The 20,419-nt window shown below is 33.6% G+C and overlaps 1 protein-coding gene across 1 annotated transcript; it reads right to left on the bottom strand.

Moving 5' to 3' along the window:
- Positions 1–393: 393 nt before the first annotated feature.
- On the bottom strand, positions 394–3,144 carry LOC129892280 (seed biotin-containing protein SBP65). The gene is made up of 2 exons (XM_055967844.1): positions 1,794–3,144; positions 394–891 (listed from the first exon to the last, which is right to left on the bottom strand). The coding sequence occupies exons 1-2, from the start codon at positions 3,111–3,113 to the stop codon at positions 616–618; spliced, it is 1,596 nt and encodes a 531-aa protein (XP_055823819.1). The 5' UTR covers positions 3,114–3,144; the 3' UTR covers positions 394–615.
- Positions 3,145–20,419: the final 17,275 nt, after the last annotated feature.

Below are 20,419 nucleotides of genomic sequence, written 5' to 3'. Positions count from 1 at the left end.
TTAAATACCATTGTCTAGCGTACTATCCATATACATAAATATCATTATCTACATGGCTCCAGTAGATTATCAACTAATTCCAACTTATTTTTGATATACCAAAACGCAACATAGAAGTGTTAGCATTTTGACCTTAGTTTCATAGAATACCATCGGTACTCAAATTAGAAAAGGATTTACTCTATCGAATCTACTCCTAGACTTTGTATAAGGAGAAACGACATATCACAGAGTTGCCTTATTTTTTCCCCTTATAAGACATTAGTATTGAAAATAATTAATTATTTAATTTCGTGTTGATCTATCTATTTTAAATTCAATTAATCAACTAAAAAGTTATTTTTAAAGCGGTTAATAATTCGGGAAAAAAAACTAGCAATTTGCACCGAATTTTAGGGATGTATTCAATATAATAAGGCTAACTTTCACCACACAAAAGTAAGTTCCAAAAGACTATATTATCAACATGTGAAAGAACATACATAGAACACAAGTCTACGCGATTTACGCTAATTATTGGACAGTCCAAAGAAATAAAACCAACTCAAAAACCCAACATTGCCAACTTAAAACCAAAACCAAAACGTAATAACGCTCAGAATATGTCCGTCCATCTCAAGTTTTCTTCATTGTGGTAGACTCTTTCTCAATTGCCACAACTGGTTCATCCCCACGACCAGCAACAAGTTCAGTAGTTGTTTTCCCAATCTCAACTATAGTTTCGCCAATGGCTTGCAATACCACTGCTGCACCTTCCACTGGCTGCTGCTGCTGCTTGCTTTCTTTTCCGACTCCTGATTCTTCTTTTCCTTCGAAGGAGGTTTCTTCGGTTTTCTCCTTTGGCTTGAATCTGCTCTCTTTTTCATCCACCTTTGATCCTCTGTTTTCTCCCTGTAACACATTTCAAGATGGAAGCCTTAAATAAGTACACTTACTAGCTACCTATTGTATGCACCAAACGATAGACTGTAACGAGCTATACTTGGTATTCAGATATCTACTTCCAATGAAACTTACAATTACCTATCTTATGCCACGGGAGGGAGATAAATTGTTACGAGATATACTTGATATTCAAGTATGTACTTCAAAGAAGTAAGTGTAACAATTACTAATCGTGTGCTCCGAAAAATAGATCGCTACGAGCTGTGCTCCGAAAAATAGATCGCTACGAGCTGTGCTCGAAAAATAGATCGCTACGAGCTGTGCTCGAAAAATAGATCGCTACGAGCTGTGCTCGAAAAATAGATCGCTACGAGCTGTGCTCGAAAAATAGATCGCTACGAGCTGTGCTCGAAAAATAGATCAGCTCGTAAAGCTGTGCTCGAAAAATAGATCAGCTCGTAAAGCTGTGCTCGAAAAATAGATCAGCTCGTAAAGCTGTGCTCGAAAAATAGATCAGCTCGTAAAGCTGTGCTCGAAAAATAGATCAGCTCGTAAAGCTGTGCTCGAAAAATAGATCAGCTCGTAAAGCTGTGCTCGAAAAATAGATCAGCTCGTAAAGCTGTGCTCGAAAAATAGATCAGCTCGTAAAGCTGTGCTCGAAAAATAGATCAGCTCGTAAAGCTGTGCTCGAAAAATAGATCAGCTCGTAAAGCTGTGCTCGAAAAATAGATCAGCTCGTAAAGCTGTGCTTAGCAATTCAGGTATCTATTCGAAAAGAAACTTAGTCTAAAATCATTGGGTGACAGGAGTGGGATTATTATCATAATGCAAAAAAACATAATGAAAATGAACCATTGATCAGACACTAGTTAATTACTCGAGGAAAAAACCAAGTACCATTTGCTTACCTTGGTGTCGTCTTGTAATTTCTTAGCTTTTAATTCTCTCTCTGCTTCTGCTTTTTTCCTAGCTGCATACTCTACCGCACTTTCCTCAGCTGAAACTACATAGTCCTTTGCAGCAGCCAACTTATCCTCCGCAAATCCCACTGTTTTTTTTCCAGCATCAACCACCACATCCTTCACGGCGACGGTCGTCCCTCCCGCATACCCTGCAACAGTAGAAGTAACACAAGCTATAGCTTTAGTAGCATCTGCAGCTTTTTCAGCAGTGAAATGTGCAGCTCCCCATCCAGCTACTACTGCTTTGTCTTTAACAGTTTCAGCTACTTTCCCTGCATATCCTACTGCACCTTTCCCTGTTTCTAATGTAACATCTTTAACTTGAGCTGCCTTCTCTCCCACATAAGTTGCTGCACCTTTACTCTCTTCTTGAACTTCCCCTGTTTTTGGTGCAACATAATCTTTAGCCTCCTCTGTCTTTTGGGCTAAATAATCATTAGCCTCCCCTGTTTTTTGCATTGTGTAATCTTTAGTATCCCCTGTTTTCTGCATAGTGTAATCTTTAGCTTCCCCTGTTTTTTGCATTGTGTAATCTTTAGCTTGTTGTGCTGATTGGGCTGCAGTTTGTACGGCACCCGAAAGGGTATCCTTAGTTGCAGCATAAGCTTGTTGGCCTTTTTCGAGTGCGGTGTCTTTAGCAGCTCCAGCTTTTTCAGCAACATATTGAGTTCCCTTTTGAAGGCCATGAGTAATAGTGTCTTTAGCTTGTGTACCTTTTTCTGTTGTATAAGTACCTGTTGCACCAAGTCCATGAGTTGCAGATTCTTTAACATTATGCAATGTAGAAGCACCCAATTCCTTGGCTTTTTCATAGCGCTCTTCGGCAGCTCTTATAGAGTCCATTGAATTCTGCTGTGCTATTGCTCTGTATTGAGAAATTTCCTCCAAAGATGAACCTTTTGTCTCTTCAGTATCATCACCTTTGCTCTGTTTTTGCATTTGGGTTCCTCTGTTTGTGTCTGAGGAGACATTCTGTTCTTGGCCATGAACTTCAAATTTGACACCTCCTGGTTTTTCTTGAAATACTTGTTGCTTTCTCCCTGGATCAGATGATTGTTGTTTCTCTCCCTGATCACCTTGATTATCAGTAACAGTACTAGTGACAGTGGTCTTGACATGAACATCATCAGGAGAAGTTGCAGCATCCTCATGAACTTTATCAGCTAGAGACCCAAAATGGCTAGCCATTTTCGGTACTCTATCTTTCTCAACTTGGAGTTTGCTTTCATCAGTAACATCCTCTCTTCTTGCTTGCTGTGAAGCCATTGTTGACAACAAAATTAATATTTTCTGTTGGTTTATGAAGTATTGTGATGAAGAGTTTAGTAACAAGAAATGAGTCTTTTATAATTAAGAATTTATATTGAAAAACGGTTCAAGATTGGGATAACTATTTTTTCTTAATAATTGACAAGTGGTTCAGTATAGGCTATGGGTGAGCAACGTGTGAGAAGATAGCTGATTTGTTGAACTGCACGACTCAGCAGCTAATATGCTAACGTGTTGCTTTGCCGTCGTGTATATCTTTATTAATGTAGCGTAATAGCTTAGTCCAAAGGTTATCCTAGATGGATTCAAAGTTAAAGTTCTACTAGATTAAGCTATTTTTTTAAAACTTCAAAATTGAAGTGTATGAAAATATTACTCGTTTTCTATTTAGTGATAAAAAATTGGGACCACTAAATAATAAAAAAAAATTAAAAATATTATTGTAATCAACTTTCTTTAACACATAATAGTTATTCTGATATTATGATTTAGATTTATTTTTTCAAATTAAAATTGTAAAGAAAAATAATATAAGTAAATTATAATGATCTAATGAAAATGCTTAATCAAATAAAAAAGACTTGATTTCCTTTCAAACATATATATTGCTTATGGAATAATGTTAAATTGTTCTTATAATTGTTGCTTCAGTCAAAAAACATTTCAAAACTAAAATTAATATTATCTTATCTAAAATCAATAATATCTCAAGAGAGATTGAATAAATTAGCTATATATTAATTGAAAATAAATTATTAAAAATATGATAATAGAAATTGGACATTCACTCAATTCATGATCAGTAAAAAGATTCATTAGCTTGAAAATATATCCTGAAAAACTTTCTTGTTTGTTGTTCGATATAGTATTAAAATAGTTCCATAAATTATTTGATCAATTATTAAATAATTTATGAAACAATTTTGATTTCATGTTGAGTGACAAACGAAAAAAAATTCTATTTAACGGACATATTTTCAAGTTAATAAGTTTTTTAATTAATTATGAGTCGAGTGAATGGCCAATTCCTGTGATCATATCTTTGAATCATAACTTGCTCCGAGCATATTTCTATATTATATAATTCTAATTCGTACATTAAGTGTTCAGTGTTTAATCGATTTTTAGGATATATATATATATATTCAACTAGTCATTCATTTATGTATATAATTTACAATTTTTAATATAAAGTCATTACATCTTATTATATAATGAGAAAAATTCTTTCAAATTAATAAAATGATATTCATTTGTTGTAATAAAATACATTGGTTCCTGTTTTTTAAAATCTTTTTGATATATAATAAATTTTAAATAGTTCATTTCAAAGTTCTAAAATATCAAACAAAGTTCTACTACTATTTAACTAAAATTTAAATTTGAATAGAAGATTTACTTCATTCTTAATGTTATGACTTTATAAGTAAGTAATGAAAATTTTAAAATACTAATTATAATACATATATAGTAGTATTTTTCTAGTGGTTATAAGAAGGTTTTGCTCAAAAAATTACAATTATATTTCTCTAGTTATTATTTATTACGATTCAAAATCACATCAAGGGTATCTAATCTTAAAATGCTAAGTCTGAGAGTATCAAATCAGAATAGATAAATAAAATAGTTTATGTCTGAAAGCTAAGGACATTATGCCATGATCGAAAGAATCCAACACGAGTTAGAAGGATAGCTCACCCTGGAATCTGATATACTGGAGACTGGCTAGAGCTAAGGGCGAGTCGAAATTGATGGTACACTCGTTGCACTCCATAAAAGAAAAACAAGGAAAAATACAAATAGAGTTTGGTATAGGACAACATGTACTGAGTAGGTATCATCGGTCGATTTGAAATAGAAACCAATATGTATAAAGTAATAACAGAAAATTGTAATGACCTGTCCCTGTCGTTATGAATAGGCCAATGCGGAAGGATTTTGGGTCAGAAAACTTCGAGTAGTAACTTCGGAAAAATATAGCCTAAGCCAGACTTGGACGAATTCTGAATCAGGTGAGGTCTTGGGTGACCTTGTGACTTCTCCAACAATTTGGCGTGACAAGACAATAATATAACTTTACGGAAATGCTCATAAAATAGAAACAATAATGACTAACATGAAAAGAATTCTACAAGTTCAATACAAATAAAAGAACTAGGACGATAATGTGAATTGAAGGCTAAAAAGCAAAAGTAGTAACCAATAAGATATTGATATTAATATTTAATATTTATTTAGGGGTGAAATAGTAAATTACTATTGTGTTAATGGGTTATCGATTTACCCAATAATCCAATATTAAAAATCAATATCAAACCACTAACTCAATAATTTTTTTTTTTATAAAATCATTAAAAACTCATTAATCCAATAACTCAATAGTACTAACTCAATAATATTTTTTTTGATTTAATTTATTGATCGATTTGATTTTTGCGCACCCCCAGCTTCCTATGTATGCTACCAAGGTTGGTCCTTTCCATAATCTAAGATAATGTTTATACATTTGCGTTAGTTTGTTGATACTTGGCTAAATGTTTAAATTTGATGTTTGATGTTATTACACATTAGTTATACATTGGTCGTGGGCTAATATACCTTTTTTTATCTAATATCGAACGATATTTTTTTTTGTTTTCATTTTATTTATTTTTTGCACCAAAAAATCATTTTAAGAACATCGAAATATATCAAATCGGAGTTGAAATGTACAAATGTATAACTACAGGAAGAACGTCTTTGTACAAATGTAAATTTTATGGCCCTTTCGCACCTTTGGGAAGATCTTTGAACTCAAAAAATTGCCCATCTTGTTCCTCGATGCTCCATTTGGTTAGCGCATCCGCAGCTTGATTAGCTTCTCTATAGCAATGTTGGATCATATGATTTGTCTGAGAGAGCATCTGTTTTATATCATCTATGGAGTCTTGGAGTTTCCATGCGATGTTCATATTGCCCTTGAGCATATTGACAATAACCAAGGAATCACATTCAAGGATTATGTTTTGAAAACCTTGAGAAATACACCATTGTACCCCTAATTTGGCCGCAAATGCTTCTGTTAGATTGCTGCTCTCCTTGCCCAGATTTTTAGAAAATGCATAGATAAATGCTCCATTATGATCTCTAATAATTCCACCAGCTCCTATCGACTCCTTGCTACTGTGACTGCCATCCGTATTGACCTTTATCCAATCTAATGGGGGTTTGATCCACTTCACTATGATGTACTCGACCTTGTGCGTAATCTTCATGATCTACCTGCTAAGTCCATTCCAGTGCCATTTTCAATGTGGGTTGTAATTGATCTTTGATATTTTCCACTTAAGATTATAAACAACATTATAAATTAATCTAGTTTTAGACACTTTAGTGTTGCCATACCTGTTTGAGCACCAAGCTTTCCAGATTTCACAACATATAATCATAGGAGTTGCTTTAATAATCTCTTTATGAAGTCCATTTCTTGCCTTGGCTGTCCACTATTTCAAAAAAATTGTCCTGATTGTGCCAGGTTCCCATGAAATGGCAATCGAAGTTCCAAATATTCTTGGCCAAGTCTCCATCGATGAATGTGTGTTGAATAGTTTCTGTTTTGCCGACTACACAACAACACCTGGAAGCAAAAACAATACCAAATCTTTTAATAATATCATCAAAAGGAAGTTTTCTTTTTAACATTTTCCAAACTAAAAAGGAGATTTTAAAAGGAACTAATTTGTGCCAACTATTTTGAAAGAAAGGGTCTTTAAGATGAGTTTGTCGGTTAATCATCCAAGCTGAAGAAGTGGTGAACTTGTCACTAGAGCAACGCATCCAAACACACTTATCATCCCTGGCTGGTCTTCCAATTGAGATATTAAGAATGATTTCAGAGAGAAATTCAGGAAAATGCATGTGGTCTTTGTTCCAAACACCATCCACAATCAGATATTTCACCATTTGAATTCTATTAATGTAATCATAGTTAATAATTTGGGCAATGGCCCCTAGACCCGTCCAATTGTCCCACCATAGATTAGAAGTTCCTGAGTTAACTTTCCATAACATTTGCTCCTCTGCTTTGTCTTTGACATCTAACATACTTTGCCAGCAAAGTCCTGCTCTTCATTTTCTGTCTACTGGATGAGCTAATCGACAATATTTAAACTTAATAAAGCTATCTCAAAGAGAATTGGCGGTTCTAAAATTCCACCATCTTTTCATAGCAAGAGCCTCACTAATATCCTTCAATCGTCTAAAGCCAATTTCACCTTCATTGGTGGGGTAGCACATTTTTGCCCAAGAACTCCAGTGTAGATTTTTTTCTCATCAGTAGTACCCCAATAGAATCTTGTCGTGTATCTTTCTATTTGTAACAAGATATCATTTGGAGGCTTCATAGCTGCAAGTAGATAGATAGGTTGGGATTGGAGGACATGTTTAATAAGTAAATCTTTCCCACCTATTGAAAGAAGTTTTCCTTGCCAACCTGAGATCTTCCTTACCATCTTTGTCACATAGTCATTGAAAGTAGCAATAAGTTTCTTTCCCAAATAGATAGGACACCTTAAATAGACAAAGGGAAATGCCTTGTGTTTGTAACCAGTAGTGTCTCTGATTCTAGCAAGATCTTCTGAAAATGTATTAGGTTTAACAAGGAAGAAACTCTTCTCATCATTAATGAGTTGTCCAGAACTAGCAACATAGTTAGTCAGAGTTTTCTTAACCAAATTGAGGGAGTTTTGATTACCGGATGTGAATATGATCACATCATCCGCAAAAGCAAGATGAGAAATTTTAAGGACCAAACCTTGACATAGAAAAACCAGTATATAATTGATTGTGGAGAAGGTTGTTGACCATTCTGGATAAGATCTCAGCCCTCAAATTGAAGAGAGCCGGAGAGAGGGGATCTCCTACTTTAGGCCGCTGGAAGATTGAAAAGATCCTTTCCTGGAGCCATTGATTAGATCAGAATACCATACGTTGGAGATAGAGATGGACCTCCAAACTAAATCCACCCAAAAATTAGAGAAACCATACCTTCCGAGGACTGTTTTAAGAAATTTCCAATTAACCCTATCATAGGCTTTTGATATGTCAAGTTTAATAACAACATTGCCACCATCATTCTTAGTTCTAATAACATGGATAATCTCCTGAACTAGGAGAACATTTTTCATTAATAAGTCTACCTCTAATAAAACCTGAGTGATTTTTTGTTACCACCCCGACCCGTCGTGACTGGCACCCACACTAATTCTCCGGTGTGAGAACCATTCTTACGGCCCAAGCTATCACACTTGTGAGATATAACAGTTAAAGATTAGTGGAAACAGAAATAAATCAAGGATTAATAATGAGTCCCCATAAATTCAGAAAATAATCTAAACAACAACTAAAAATGCGGAAATATCCTAAGAACTGAAAGTCGTCCGTACAAAAAATCTAACAAATGTCAATTAAGAAAAGGGGAATACTTCCAAAAAAAAGTAAAAATACTAAACAAAGTCTGAACATTTGAGTCCCGAAAGAAGGATTGAGACTAATGAGAAAGTTCACGACAGTATGACAGAATAGCTCACCCTTGGACTTTTATCAAGCTTTTAATCTTCTAACCGAAGTCTCTCGCAACCGGCTGAATATGCCCTGTACTCAACATAATGGCAAAGCAAGAGGAGTATCAGTAGGATCACGCGGTTAGCCAGTAAGCGGATCATAGACAAGTAAATTCAACATAATAAACATATATATATATACAAAATAAGTCAACTAATCTCAAGTTCAACCATATTCGGCAATATCACAACTCAATATCTTCCACATGATATAACTTCACATAAGGTTCCTCTCAAGGGACCTACAAACAAGTAACTTTGTGTCGGATCGTGACACTCAATTCAAATACGTATCGGAACGTGACACCCAATCCAAATATATCATGTCGGAACATGACACTCGATCCAGTTATGTGTTGGAACGTGACACCCAATCCAAGCATACACAATCACAAATACATTCAGTATTTACAGCATTATACCACCAAGAACAGGTTCATCACAAAAACAGGCCAGCAAGTGATCATTTCACACATAATCTTGCATGTTTCCCTACACATATGCATATCATGAATTAATTTAACAAGAATATAAAACACATACAGGAAGCTAGACCATCACCTACCTCAATTTTAAGCTTTAACAATCTTACAATGCAAGAATCTTTCCTTTCCGGGTTTGTTCTTCTCGTTCTTGGTTTAGAAAACAGTAAATACATATAAAGGATCAACACAATAGCCTAACTATCATGAAATATAATACAATTCATACCCTAAGCCAACCCATGATCCTAACTTTACCCTAGGGCTATTTCCCACCATTAATTTTTAGTTCAACCCCCCCCCCCCCAATGATTACCAACCATACTTTCTAGGTTCTAGGAATCGAAGCATGAATTTAGGGAGTAAAATCCTTACCTTAAGCGTGGAAATCCATGAGGAATCAATGGAAATCTTCCTAGGTTGCCTCTTGAAGACTTAGGAACTATTTTTGCAGAAAAAACTGTTCTGGGGTTTTTCACGACTTAAGTCCCGCGACTGTCCCGCTCTAGCGGGAAAATCTCTCTCTGGCGGCGGTAATCCCACAATGGCGGTATAGGCGGAGACACAGAGCTCATAAAGAGTCTCCAAGCCTCTCCTTTTACAACATACCCTCTTTCCAAGACATTAAAATATACCCTTCACACCAACTTCGATTTTGGGTGTTTAACTCGCCCGAATGCGAGTCTGCTAAGCCGTAAATACTCTATATCGTCCTGGATATCATCTTATCCAATCAAAATAGAGATTTGATCTCCCATCATTCACATGATCACCCTAGACTTCACCTAACTCAGAATTCGTTCAAGTTTGGCCTAGACTAAATTTTTCCGAAATTACTATCCGAAGTTTTTTGGCTTGAAATCCTTCTCCATTGGCCTATTCCTAATGACGGGGACAAGTCTTTACATTTTCAGAGATAAGCCTAGGAAGAATTCCAGCTACTCTATTACTCATAATCTTGGAGATCACCTTGTTAGATTTATATTTGCGGTACTCCCCCGTCTCAATGTCTTAGTTTACTGAATATGAAATTAAGAATTAAAAGGAGATTTTTGAATTTTATGGTCCCAAATTAATTGTATATGCATCTCTTTAAATTTTGTTGCTTGCAAATTTTTTATTCTTATTTTGAAAAATCGACCTAGGCTAAGTCAATATTTTATAATAAAAAATTTTCTAAAGAAACAAACCTCAAGAGGCCAATTTGCATTTTCTCATTTTTGGTGCTAAACATCAACCTGTGAGGTAGGGTTTTTCGATCCTTTTTAGGTTGATTTTTGGCAGTTTTTTTCATTAGTGTGCTTTGGAATTCAGGTATAAGACGGATCATAAAGCTCTCAACACTTGGCAAACAATCCAGTGGCAAGCATTTTTAAAGTACAATGGATGAGAACTTCTTGGTGATGAGGGAATTAAGCAAGACTCAAATGGTTTGAGCATATGATGAGGAGTTATGCTGGCGTCTGAGTGAAGAGGTGCGAGAATCTAGTTATAGGGGGTATACAGAGGGGTAGAGATAGGCTGAGAAAATATTGGAGAGAGGTAATTAGAGAGAATATGATGTAACTTCATATTATCGTGGACATGACTCTAGATCGGAAAGAGTGGATGCCGCGTCTCGCGTAGTAGGATAGAAGGTTAGTAGGGGTAGAGTGTTGTTTTGTTTTGTGAAGGTTTAGGCTTGTTAGTACTTGTGGTAGTACTAGTCATACCCTTGTAGTTCTTGTCATATGTTGTTTATTATGTTTCGATTATCACTACTATGCTTTCTTCATTATATTCTTCTTCTTTTACTCGGGTTTGATACACTTGAATGACAGAGCGAGGGTCTTCACGAGTTAATAGTAAGATTTGCGTATACTGTTATTCTCCAGACCCACTTAGCGAGATTTCACTGAATATATACAATCATGGAAGTTGTGACAATATTGATAACCGACAGATTACAAGAAATAAGTATCTAGGTGTTTAACTTTTGTGGCCAACAAACGAAGGGTTCTTGATTGAAGCCACATTAAGCCCAAAATAAGCTCAAGAAAGGAGCTGAAGATTCAGACTCAAATTAAAGGAGATGTAATTCTAGCCCAAAAATGGGCTGATCAAAACTAACGCCCAAACAATTAGTTGAATTGGGCGTGTGATTTTTGGAGCAAAACAATTCTTATTATTATTATTATTATTATTTTTTATTATATACTCCATCTATTTAAAAAAGAATGACCAAGTTTCCTTTTTAATCTGTTCCAAAAAGAATGACCCTTTTTCTTTTTTGGTAAAACTTTAATTTCAACTTTCTACGTGACACGTTTAAAGCCACAAGATTAAAGGATATTTTGGTACATTTGACATAACTTTAGTTTAGGACCACAAGATGAAAAAATCTTTTTTATTTTCTTACACTCCGTGTCAAATCAAACTAGGACAGTTTAATTTTATTTATTGTTCCAAGATCTTCCTATATGAAGTGGACAACAAGAAAGATATCATCCATAAGCTATTATCTTTAAAATAAAATTGTTTATATCATGCAAATTCACTACACATTTATAAAGAACAATTTCTTATTGCAAGTGACATATTACCTACTAGTTTGATAATCATTCTGTTAGTGTTTTCTATCTATTTTATTTTTCCTCTAACCCTTGTTATTTCTAGGAGAAAATTTCTAAGCAAAGTATGTCACATGAAGGATTCAAGGGTAAGACCATTAAATCATTTTCTTTGTTTATTTTATTTTTGACCCAAAAAAGAGAGGAAAAGAACAAGTACCCTATCTAAACAAAGGAAAACACCATCTTTTTTTCAAGTCATCCACCATTTGAGTGCATCCGATATGTTCCTTCATACACAGAGGAATAAAATTCTCGGTTTCCCAGGATCTAGCTTGCTTAAGGTAACTCTCATCATGAAATTAGACTCTAATCAAATGATCAAACAATGATTCCAACAATTTTGTCACCTCTAAATGTTGATCATCAGAATTCACTATATTTACTTGGGAAAAAGGCATAATATACTCTTAACTTTGCGATTTAGAGCTGACAAAAGCGGTTTACATATACTCCTAATGTTTTACACAAATGACCTAGATATGAGAGTGAAAAAAATAAATTTAGATTTTCATTTTTTAACAAAAATATTATTTTTTGGATTTATTATTTTGATGGTCAAAATTATTTTTCACTAATTTTCTTGTAAAATTTAATATAAATTCTCTTTTTTTTACAGATACAAAAAATAAATTACAATATAGCCAAAAAATTCAGTTCTTATGAAAAGGGTATATGGAAGTTAACGGTAAGAGTATATGTGAGCCGCTTTTATAACGATAAGGGTATAGATGTGAACCACGTTTATAGTAATAATATATCAACTCTAAATCATAAATTATTAAAGAGTATATCAAGCACTTTTTCCTATTTTTCTGACTTTGGAAAGGATTTATGTGTGTGAGAGTATATCACAGAAATTTTCAGTCATATCCTTTCACTAGTATAAATCCTCTCCAAACACAATATTGAATGTCCTTCATTGGACAACTCCCAAAAATGACTCTTACTGAATGATTCTATTTAGAATATAAAAGTAAGTAGGTAAAGGGCCTTTAGTTTTAGCCATTTTTGAGAACCGTCTTACTTAGGGTAGGGGTTTCCTAGGTAATAGGGCTAAGGGTTTACTTTTTGATAATCAATTCAATAAGTAGTGCGCGTAGACTTGGATAGAGACTTGTCAATAAAAGAGATTCAATAATGCTTTTGGAGAGGATTTATGTGTGTGTGAGAATATAACAACAACTTTCTGGCATAGCGTTACACATATAAATCCTCTCCAAAGGCAATACTGAATCTCCTTTGTTAACAAGCCTCTAAAAATGACTGAAACTCAAATCCATAATATAAAATTGTTCGTCTCGAATTCCATATTGACACTCTTGAGACAGAAATTGGGTATTTGCTCGACTTGTGATGAGCAAAAACCTCATAAACTTAAAAGTATATCCCGTAAAGTGAAAGTTTTTCCACATTTATCATTTGAAATTGTATAAAAATAGTTTCATAAACTATTTGATAAGGTAAGGGCTTCGACTCTTACGCCCCAAAAACTTTATTTTTAATATAACTAGTATCATTTGTGTGTATAGCTTATACTTTTTTAATATAAAGAATTTTTATATCTTATTATATAATGAGAAAGATTCTTACAAATTATTAAACAAATAGCCATTTGTTACAATACAATACATTGGTTTTAGTTTTCAAAAATCTTATAGATAGATAATAAGTTTCAAATAGTTTAATTTAAAGTTCTAAAATATCAAACAAAGTTCTAGTATCATTTAATTAAACACTTTAAAAAATTAGAAAATTTACTTCATTTATGATATTATGACTTTATAAGTAATTAATGAACTTTTCTAAGTATTAATTGTAATACATATACTTTCTAGTATAAGAAGATTTTTGCTGGAAAAATTACAATTGAATTTTTCAAGTGATTCTAAGAGCTTGTTTGGATAAGTTTTTTTTAAGCTGCTTATAAGCTGAAAATTGCTTATTATAAGCTAAAAAAAAGTTGGGGTAACCCAAAAAAAATTTTTGGCTTATAAGTTGTTTTAGATAAGTTAAGTCAAAAAAATTCAATTATTTTTGGGGGCTTATTTTAAGCACAAAATGACTTTATGTTGGCCTGTCAAACACTCAAAAAAAAGCTGAAAACATCTTATAAGCTAATCCAAACAAGATCTTGAGTGAAAAAGAATTAAAATTTTATTGTAATTTGATATGTTAAAATTAAAAGTTGATAATATGAAAAGAAGATTTAATGTATTCTTGTCACGATCCAACCCACTGGGCCGTGCGGGCACTTATTCTAACATCTAGATAGGAGAATCCTTATAAAATATCATGCGAAAGTTTAACAATTATCATTAATAGGCCAAAAGAGTTATGAAATCACTTTATATCAACTTAAAACTCTGATGGTTTATTACAAAGAACAATCTAACACCCTCAAGGATACTAGTCTAAACAGGTACAAGAGCTTCTAAAGATACAAAGTATAAATAATGTAATGACACAGCTCCCACCATAAAGGAAGGAAGAGTAGAAGCTGTTGGAGAATCATCTTCGTTTTCACCTAAGAAATATCACTGATCCTACAACCATACAATGCCAAGTAGCATAGAAAAAATAGTATCAGTACAAATAACACGTACTAGTAGGCGTCATCGGCCAATCCGATACCCACCGCATAATATAAGAAATCAACGAGAAGAAAACATGCTCTTAAGAAATACACCATCAAACCTTTATGCGCAGCTCTTACTATTCTCGATAACCTCGTTAAATTCATTCAAGCCTAACTCTCATCCCTTCTAGTTGGTCCATTGCAACCTCTAATACAAATCAAGGCCTAACCCTTCTATCACATAGAGAAGTTTTCAAACTAGGGCCACTACCAACTCTGTCTAACAAGTCTATTACATTTAGCTTTCACACCAATAACTAGCCCTAGAATAATTAATATCTCACTTGGAAGAAGTAAACATTTAAGTGAACTAAGACTTATCTCATAAGCGTACTGGCCCACTGTGGCGGGACCTATCCCGCTCTGGCGGCCTTGCCATAACGGGATTCCTCCCGCCAGAGTGGCCTGGCCGGACAGTAACTATGACTTCTCCCCCAATCCCTTTTTTTCACATATACCAACAGGACACCATCAATATCTGACTCTAAGTCACTAATCTTATTAAACCACACATCAACTGCTCTTCGCTTCGTTTACCACGGCCTCACACCTATTATACGGATGCATCTAGCAACCATAACATTATATGAACATGCATATATATAGAAGCACATTACCAATTTATCATTTTAAGAGCAATATACAGTTTTACCGTGTAAATCTCAATTACAACTGTTAACATGGTAACACTTGGACCTTCGATTCTTTCATATTAATTATTACATAAAATGGGCATGCTCAATTATCATTAAGTCAGTTTCTCTATCATCAAACATATAGTCAAGATTAATTTACAGATGATAGCCACATAATGGTTCTCTCATGGAATCCATACCCAAACTATTAGTGTGTCGGCGTGACACCCAATCCAATATTTAGTATGTATCAAAAAGTGACACCCAATCTAATATATGTGTCAAAAAGCGACACCTAATCCAATATATGTGTCGGAACGTGACATCCGATCTAATATCACAATCACAATACATAATCACAGTCCACAATGAATAGTTCACATACTTGCACAATCAAGTAATCAGGCTCATTGCATGTAATTGTTCATAAATAGTCATTTCATTAATTTTATTTCATCTTATTGCATGAACGCGCATTACTAAACTATTTCATATATCCTATATTTATATGGATCAAAAGCCCCATACTGGACCCCTCCCTCCCCCACCCCCTTGATTATCACAAGTCTCAGGATCTCACTCTAACCAATAATTTTCTTACACATTAACTTTACAAGGACTATCAACCATATTAACAAGAAGTATTAAGGTTAACAATCAAGAACTAGACTATTATCACTAGTCACAGCATAATCATAACCCACATAGTACATTCCTACCATAAACCGCAATAACAACATATTCATCTATTAAGACACCATGCCCGAAGGACTAAACATGAAATCTCCCGTCAATTCCCGATATATTATGCAATCGGAACACATTTATAACTACTCAATTGAGAAAACCTAGCCTACTTGGGCGCCGAGCAACTATTGCAGAAGTTTAATTGCGAAAATTGACTCCTTTAGTGAAACTTAGCTTGTTCTTGGTCTAAAATAATAGAATAATACAAAATCAATCACAAATGACCTAAATATTTCAAGATTATGTGTATATCCCAAATCCTAAGCCAAACTCATGATTTTTCCACCCAAACTAGGATTTTTGTACCATTAGTTTCAAGCCAAAATCCTCCCTCAATAATCACCCACCAACAATTGCGAGTTCCGGGAATTGAATTACAAGTTTAGGGAGTAAATTACTTATCTTTAGCACAAATTGGAGTGGAAACCAGTAGAAAATCGACATAGATCGCTTTTGGTCTTTTAAGAACGGAGTGGGAATGAAATAATCCATTCTGGGATTTTTTTACCGACTTTAATTTTCGTCTATCCCCCACAGGGGGAACATCCCGCCACAGCGGCCTAATTCCCGCCACAGTGGCTTTAGCACAGACAGTGCTTAGTAAAATGGGCATAATTTTTTACTTCGAATTTCAAATGAGGCAAATTTGGTGGCGTTGGAAAGAAGACGCATAGACCTTTAATTTGATAGGTCGTGGGCCACCTAATTTATTATAAGCAGATAGATATAGTCTTTTGAAGTAGAACTTAGTTTGAACTCAAGTCCAAAACTAAATCGGAAAGATACTTTCAACTCAACTTTTAGATAGGAGCATAGCACGACCTTAATTCACTACTAATGCACTCATATACCAAGATATTGATCCTAACCTTATGATGAATGAGATTTGTATAACTTTACCGTAGATATTTTTAGGTAACGACGGACTAGGTCGTTACAATTCTTATTTCACCATAGAGAAAGTGATAAAAAAAATTATTTAAAAAATAGGAAATGATATTTGACTCTATATAATTAATATATAATTTTTTTTCCAATTATCATAATTAAAAGGTTTCATTATTTTTTTGATTTTAGTTTGAGTTGTTCAAATAAGTAAACAAACTAAGTTATGACCCCTGATCTCTCTCTGTTTGTTTTAATTATCACTTTGTTTTTATGCATTGAAATACAATTATGACCTTTCATCTCTCTGTTCCTTGGAACAGATTCAGCATTGGACCAGGCATGTGTCGGCGCGGGCCAATGCTATCTAGCTAGTATTGAGAGAGGGGTTTTAACTGTATATGCAACAAAAAAAGATTCAATAAAATGGACACACACACATATATATATATATATATATATATATATATATACGCAATATATCGATATTGTATAATCATGTATATATGATGTATAATTATGTATCATATATATATATATATATACACATCCATATATACTATTTATACAATATATGTATACGTTGTACCAATCATCTTCCTAAGCGAGCTAATTTTTTTTTAATAAAAGCACATAAATATTATGTATAATTTATCTAATTTTAAAAATATATTTAACCTTCGCATATAGTTCAAAATTTATCACATATGCCAATGTGAAAACTGTTATTAGAAATACAAAATAAATTTTAAAAAGTAAAATACAAAAGAAGTAAAAAAAAAATATGAGGAAGAGAAGAAGGCCATTTTGAGTTGAAACAAAATGAGCCTAATGGCCATTTTAAATAATTCATACAATAATTAAGTTATTTTGGATAAAAAATGTTGACTTGATCAACATTTTGTTTGATTTTTCCTATATATAGAGAGACGATCAGAGGTATGTACGAAATCTAGACATATTAAGTAAATCAGTTGTCTAATACTCTGTTTGGATGGTTGTTTAATGTTTTAATGAATATAATGTGTGAATAGATTGTATCGTTTTGTGACATTACATAATGTCACACGTCAATAGTTTGAATGATAAACCTACGAGAAAAGTAGGGGATGTGATAAAGCTACTATAGAAATGTAGGGTAAAGTCTAAAATACAATTATTAAATAATAAATAAAGATAAAATGATAAGAAAATATTAAGATAATGATGCGATTTTACCGAATCGGTTGTTACACAAATGCTATGGATTTAACTATGGATTTAAACGATACGATAAAATAAAATTTAAGTAACAATCAAAACAAATATTGTATTTAAACTAACAATACAATATAATACAACGGTAACTTCCATCCAAACAAGGTGTAAGTTACAACTTCTTTTTTAACTTGGGAATAATTAATTTGTACGTAAAGGAAAAGCTTTCCCAATACAATATTTATAGCAAATGTATATTGTGGAAGTGAGTTGGAAATCCAAAATTTAATTAAATCCAAAAGGAGTATGTCATATTCCGTTAAATAAAAAGATGTTACTTGCATTAAATTTTTTAACATTGCCAATCTGTCTAACTTGATCTTATTTGATAAAATAATGGGTGTATATTTCTTGCAACTCCAAAAGTAAAAACTAATTCTGCTTGTAGAAATTATATGTTCGAATATTTTAACACGATGAAAGCTGAAAAGATATAGTTAAAATTAGTCTATAAAAATATGATCAATCAATCCAAGTTTGATCCGGTGAGTTTGGTTGAGTTCTTTTCAACGACATCAAGTTTGCATCATTTGTAATTTAAAGTAAAAAATTATGACAATTTTATTGAGAATTGTCTGTGCTGAAAAGCTGAGGTCGTCATAGCGGGGCCGTTACAGCGGGCTATGCGCAGTTAAATGTTATTTTCAGACGTAAAAAATTAATTTACTTCCAAAACTCGTCCAAGGTAAGGCTGAGGCAAGGGAGGGCGATTTCTTTAGTTTTCTATCGATTTCTTCCTTCAAGGTAAGTCATTCCATCAATCCAGCACTCGTTTGATTCTTTAATCCTTATAATAACAGTAGATTGATTATGGTGGGAGTAGAAAGTTGACCTAGGTGGAATTTTCTACTATAAAGGGGATTAATAGGTTGGATAGCTCTTGAATTTGAGTTATGTTGATAAATTATGTCCTTGAGACTAGAGATTGATCTAACCATTCCAAATATAAAGTTTTTGAGTAGATTGAAGGGCAGAACCAATGATTTTGAATTTTAAAGTAATAATTACTCTTGTACTTGCTATTATTAGATGATTTGACCTTCGAAAATGTGAAGAAGAAGAAAGATCATCAGCAACACAACTTACTTGTTGCAGTAGCTTGACACCTAGGTAGGCTGATTTCTTAATCGAGTAGTTATAGATATGTTCTCAGTGCATAATATATATTGTAGATTGACGTTAGATTTTATGTCTAAGCCTTCGAGTACAGAGTCTGAATAGCTAAATGAGTTGTTATTATTGTTTAGGGCAAAAATGTATTATGTGGGTTATGATTATTCTGTGACTACTGATCGTTGTCTAGTTCTTGATTGTTTAATTGATATTTTTTGTTGAGATGGTTGATTATTCTTGTAAGGTTTATGTGTAAGGAAAGTTGTTGGGTTATAGTAAGACCCTGATACTGGTGATAATCAAAAGGAACAGAATGAACAAGAGTGTATTTAATTCATGGGATTTGAGAGGTAATTTTTGGGAATGAATGTGTACTCGTAAGGGGGTCCAGTATTGAGCTACTGATATATATAGGTGTGTATATATGTGTGTGTTATTATGATGATTATTCCATGTGAAATAATTATTTAATGCATATTCAGAAAATAAAGGGTAAATGTAAATGACTCTACGTTGATCAAACTGTAATCAATAAATGTGTTACTTGACTCTACGTTGATCAAACTGTAATCAATAAATGTGTTACTTGATTGTACAAGTGTGGTTGTTATGCACTGTAATTGTGATTGTGATTATGATATGTCATTTTATGTTGGATCGAAAATCACCCCGGTACATTTAGATCAGGTACCACACCAGTATACTAACTATGAAAATGGATGCCGTGCCGGTACACTAACAGATTGAGTTATGGATTCCATGACAAGATCAGGTATGTGTTTAGGGTTTCATGTGAGAACAAAATTGATTGTGGTAATTGTAATTAATCATGTTCATTGTGTAAACTGATCCAAGTTAAGAAATGAGAGTCGGAGTGATGCTATATTATTGAAGTGATTTTGTATCTTCTGTTTTACTATGTTGAGGTTGTCTATTCATATTTCACATAATCAGGTATGAAGTGTATGATCAAGTGGAAGGTAGTAGGCGTATTGTTAAGTTTGGGTTTGGTGACTTAGAGGCTGATTATGTGGGGGTCTTATGATTACGTGTGATAATGGGGATTTTGAGGGAGAAATTCAGAGGTTCTAACTCTGTGCATACTACTATGGCGGGGTGAATCCCGCTATGGTGAAGCCGCTGTAGCGGGTCAGACACAGACTTAATATTGAAAAATTCTAAAATCGTTTTGATATCTGTAGTCTTGCAAATGGCTTACAAAGTGATCAAGATCTAGGATGTTGGTGTGAGAGCTTGAGAAAAAAGTGGTAGAATTGGCAGCGGAATAAGGTAGGAGATTGAAATCAAGTGTACTACTTACGGTTAAGGTAATCAAG

This window comes from Solanum dulcamara, chromosome 6, assembly GCF_947179165.1.
Source record: "Solanum dulcamara chromosome 6, daSolDulc1.2, whole genome shotgun sequence".
Lineage (NCBI taxonomy): Eukaryota > Viridiplantae > Streptophyta > Magnoliopsida > Solanales > Solanaceae > Solanum > Solanum dulcamara.
The sequence above is the reverse complement of the archived record's forward strand: the minus strand, read 5'-3'. Positions and strand labels throughout refer to the sequence as shown.

What these genes read in the sequence shown, in the direction of transcription:
- LOC129892280 (XM_055967844.1), bottom strand. Translation starts at nt 3,113, where the DNA reads ATGGCTTCACAGCAAGCAAGAAGAGAGGATGTTACTGATGAAAGCAAA. An exon ending in AATTACAAGACGACACCAAG is followed by an intron (nt 892 to 1,793) that starts GTAAGCAAATGG and finishes AATGTGTTACAG; the next exon opens with GGAGAAAACAGAGGATCAAA.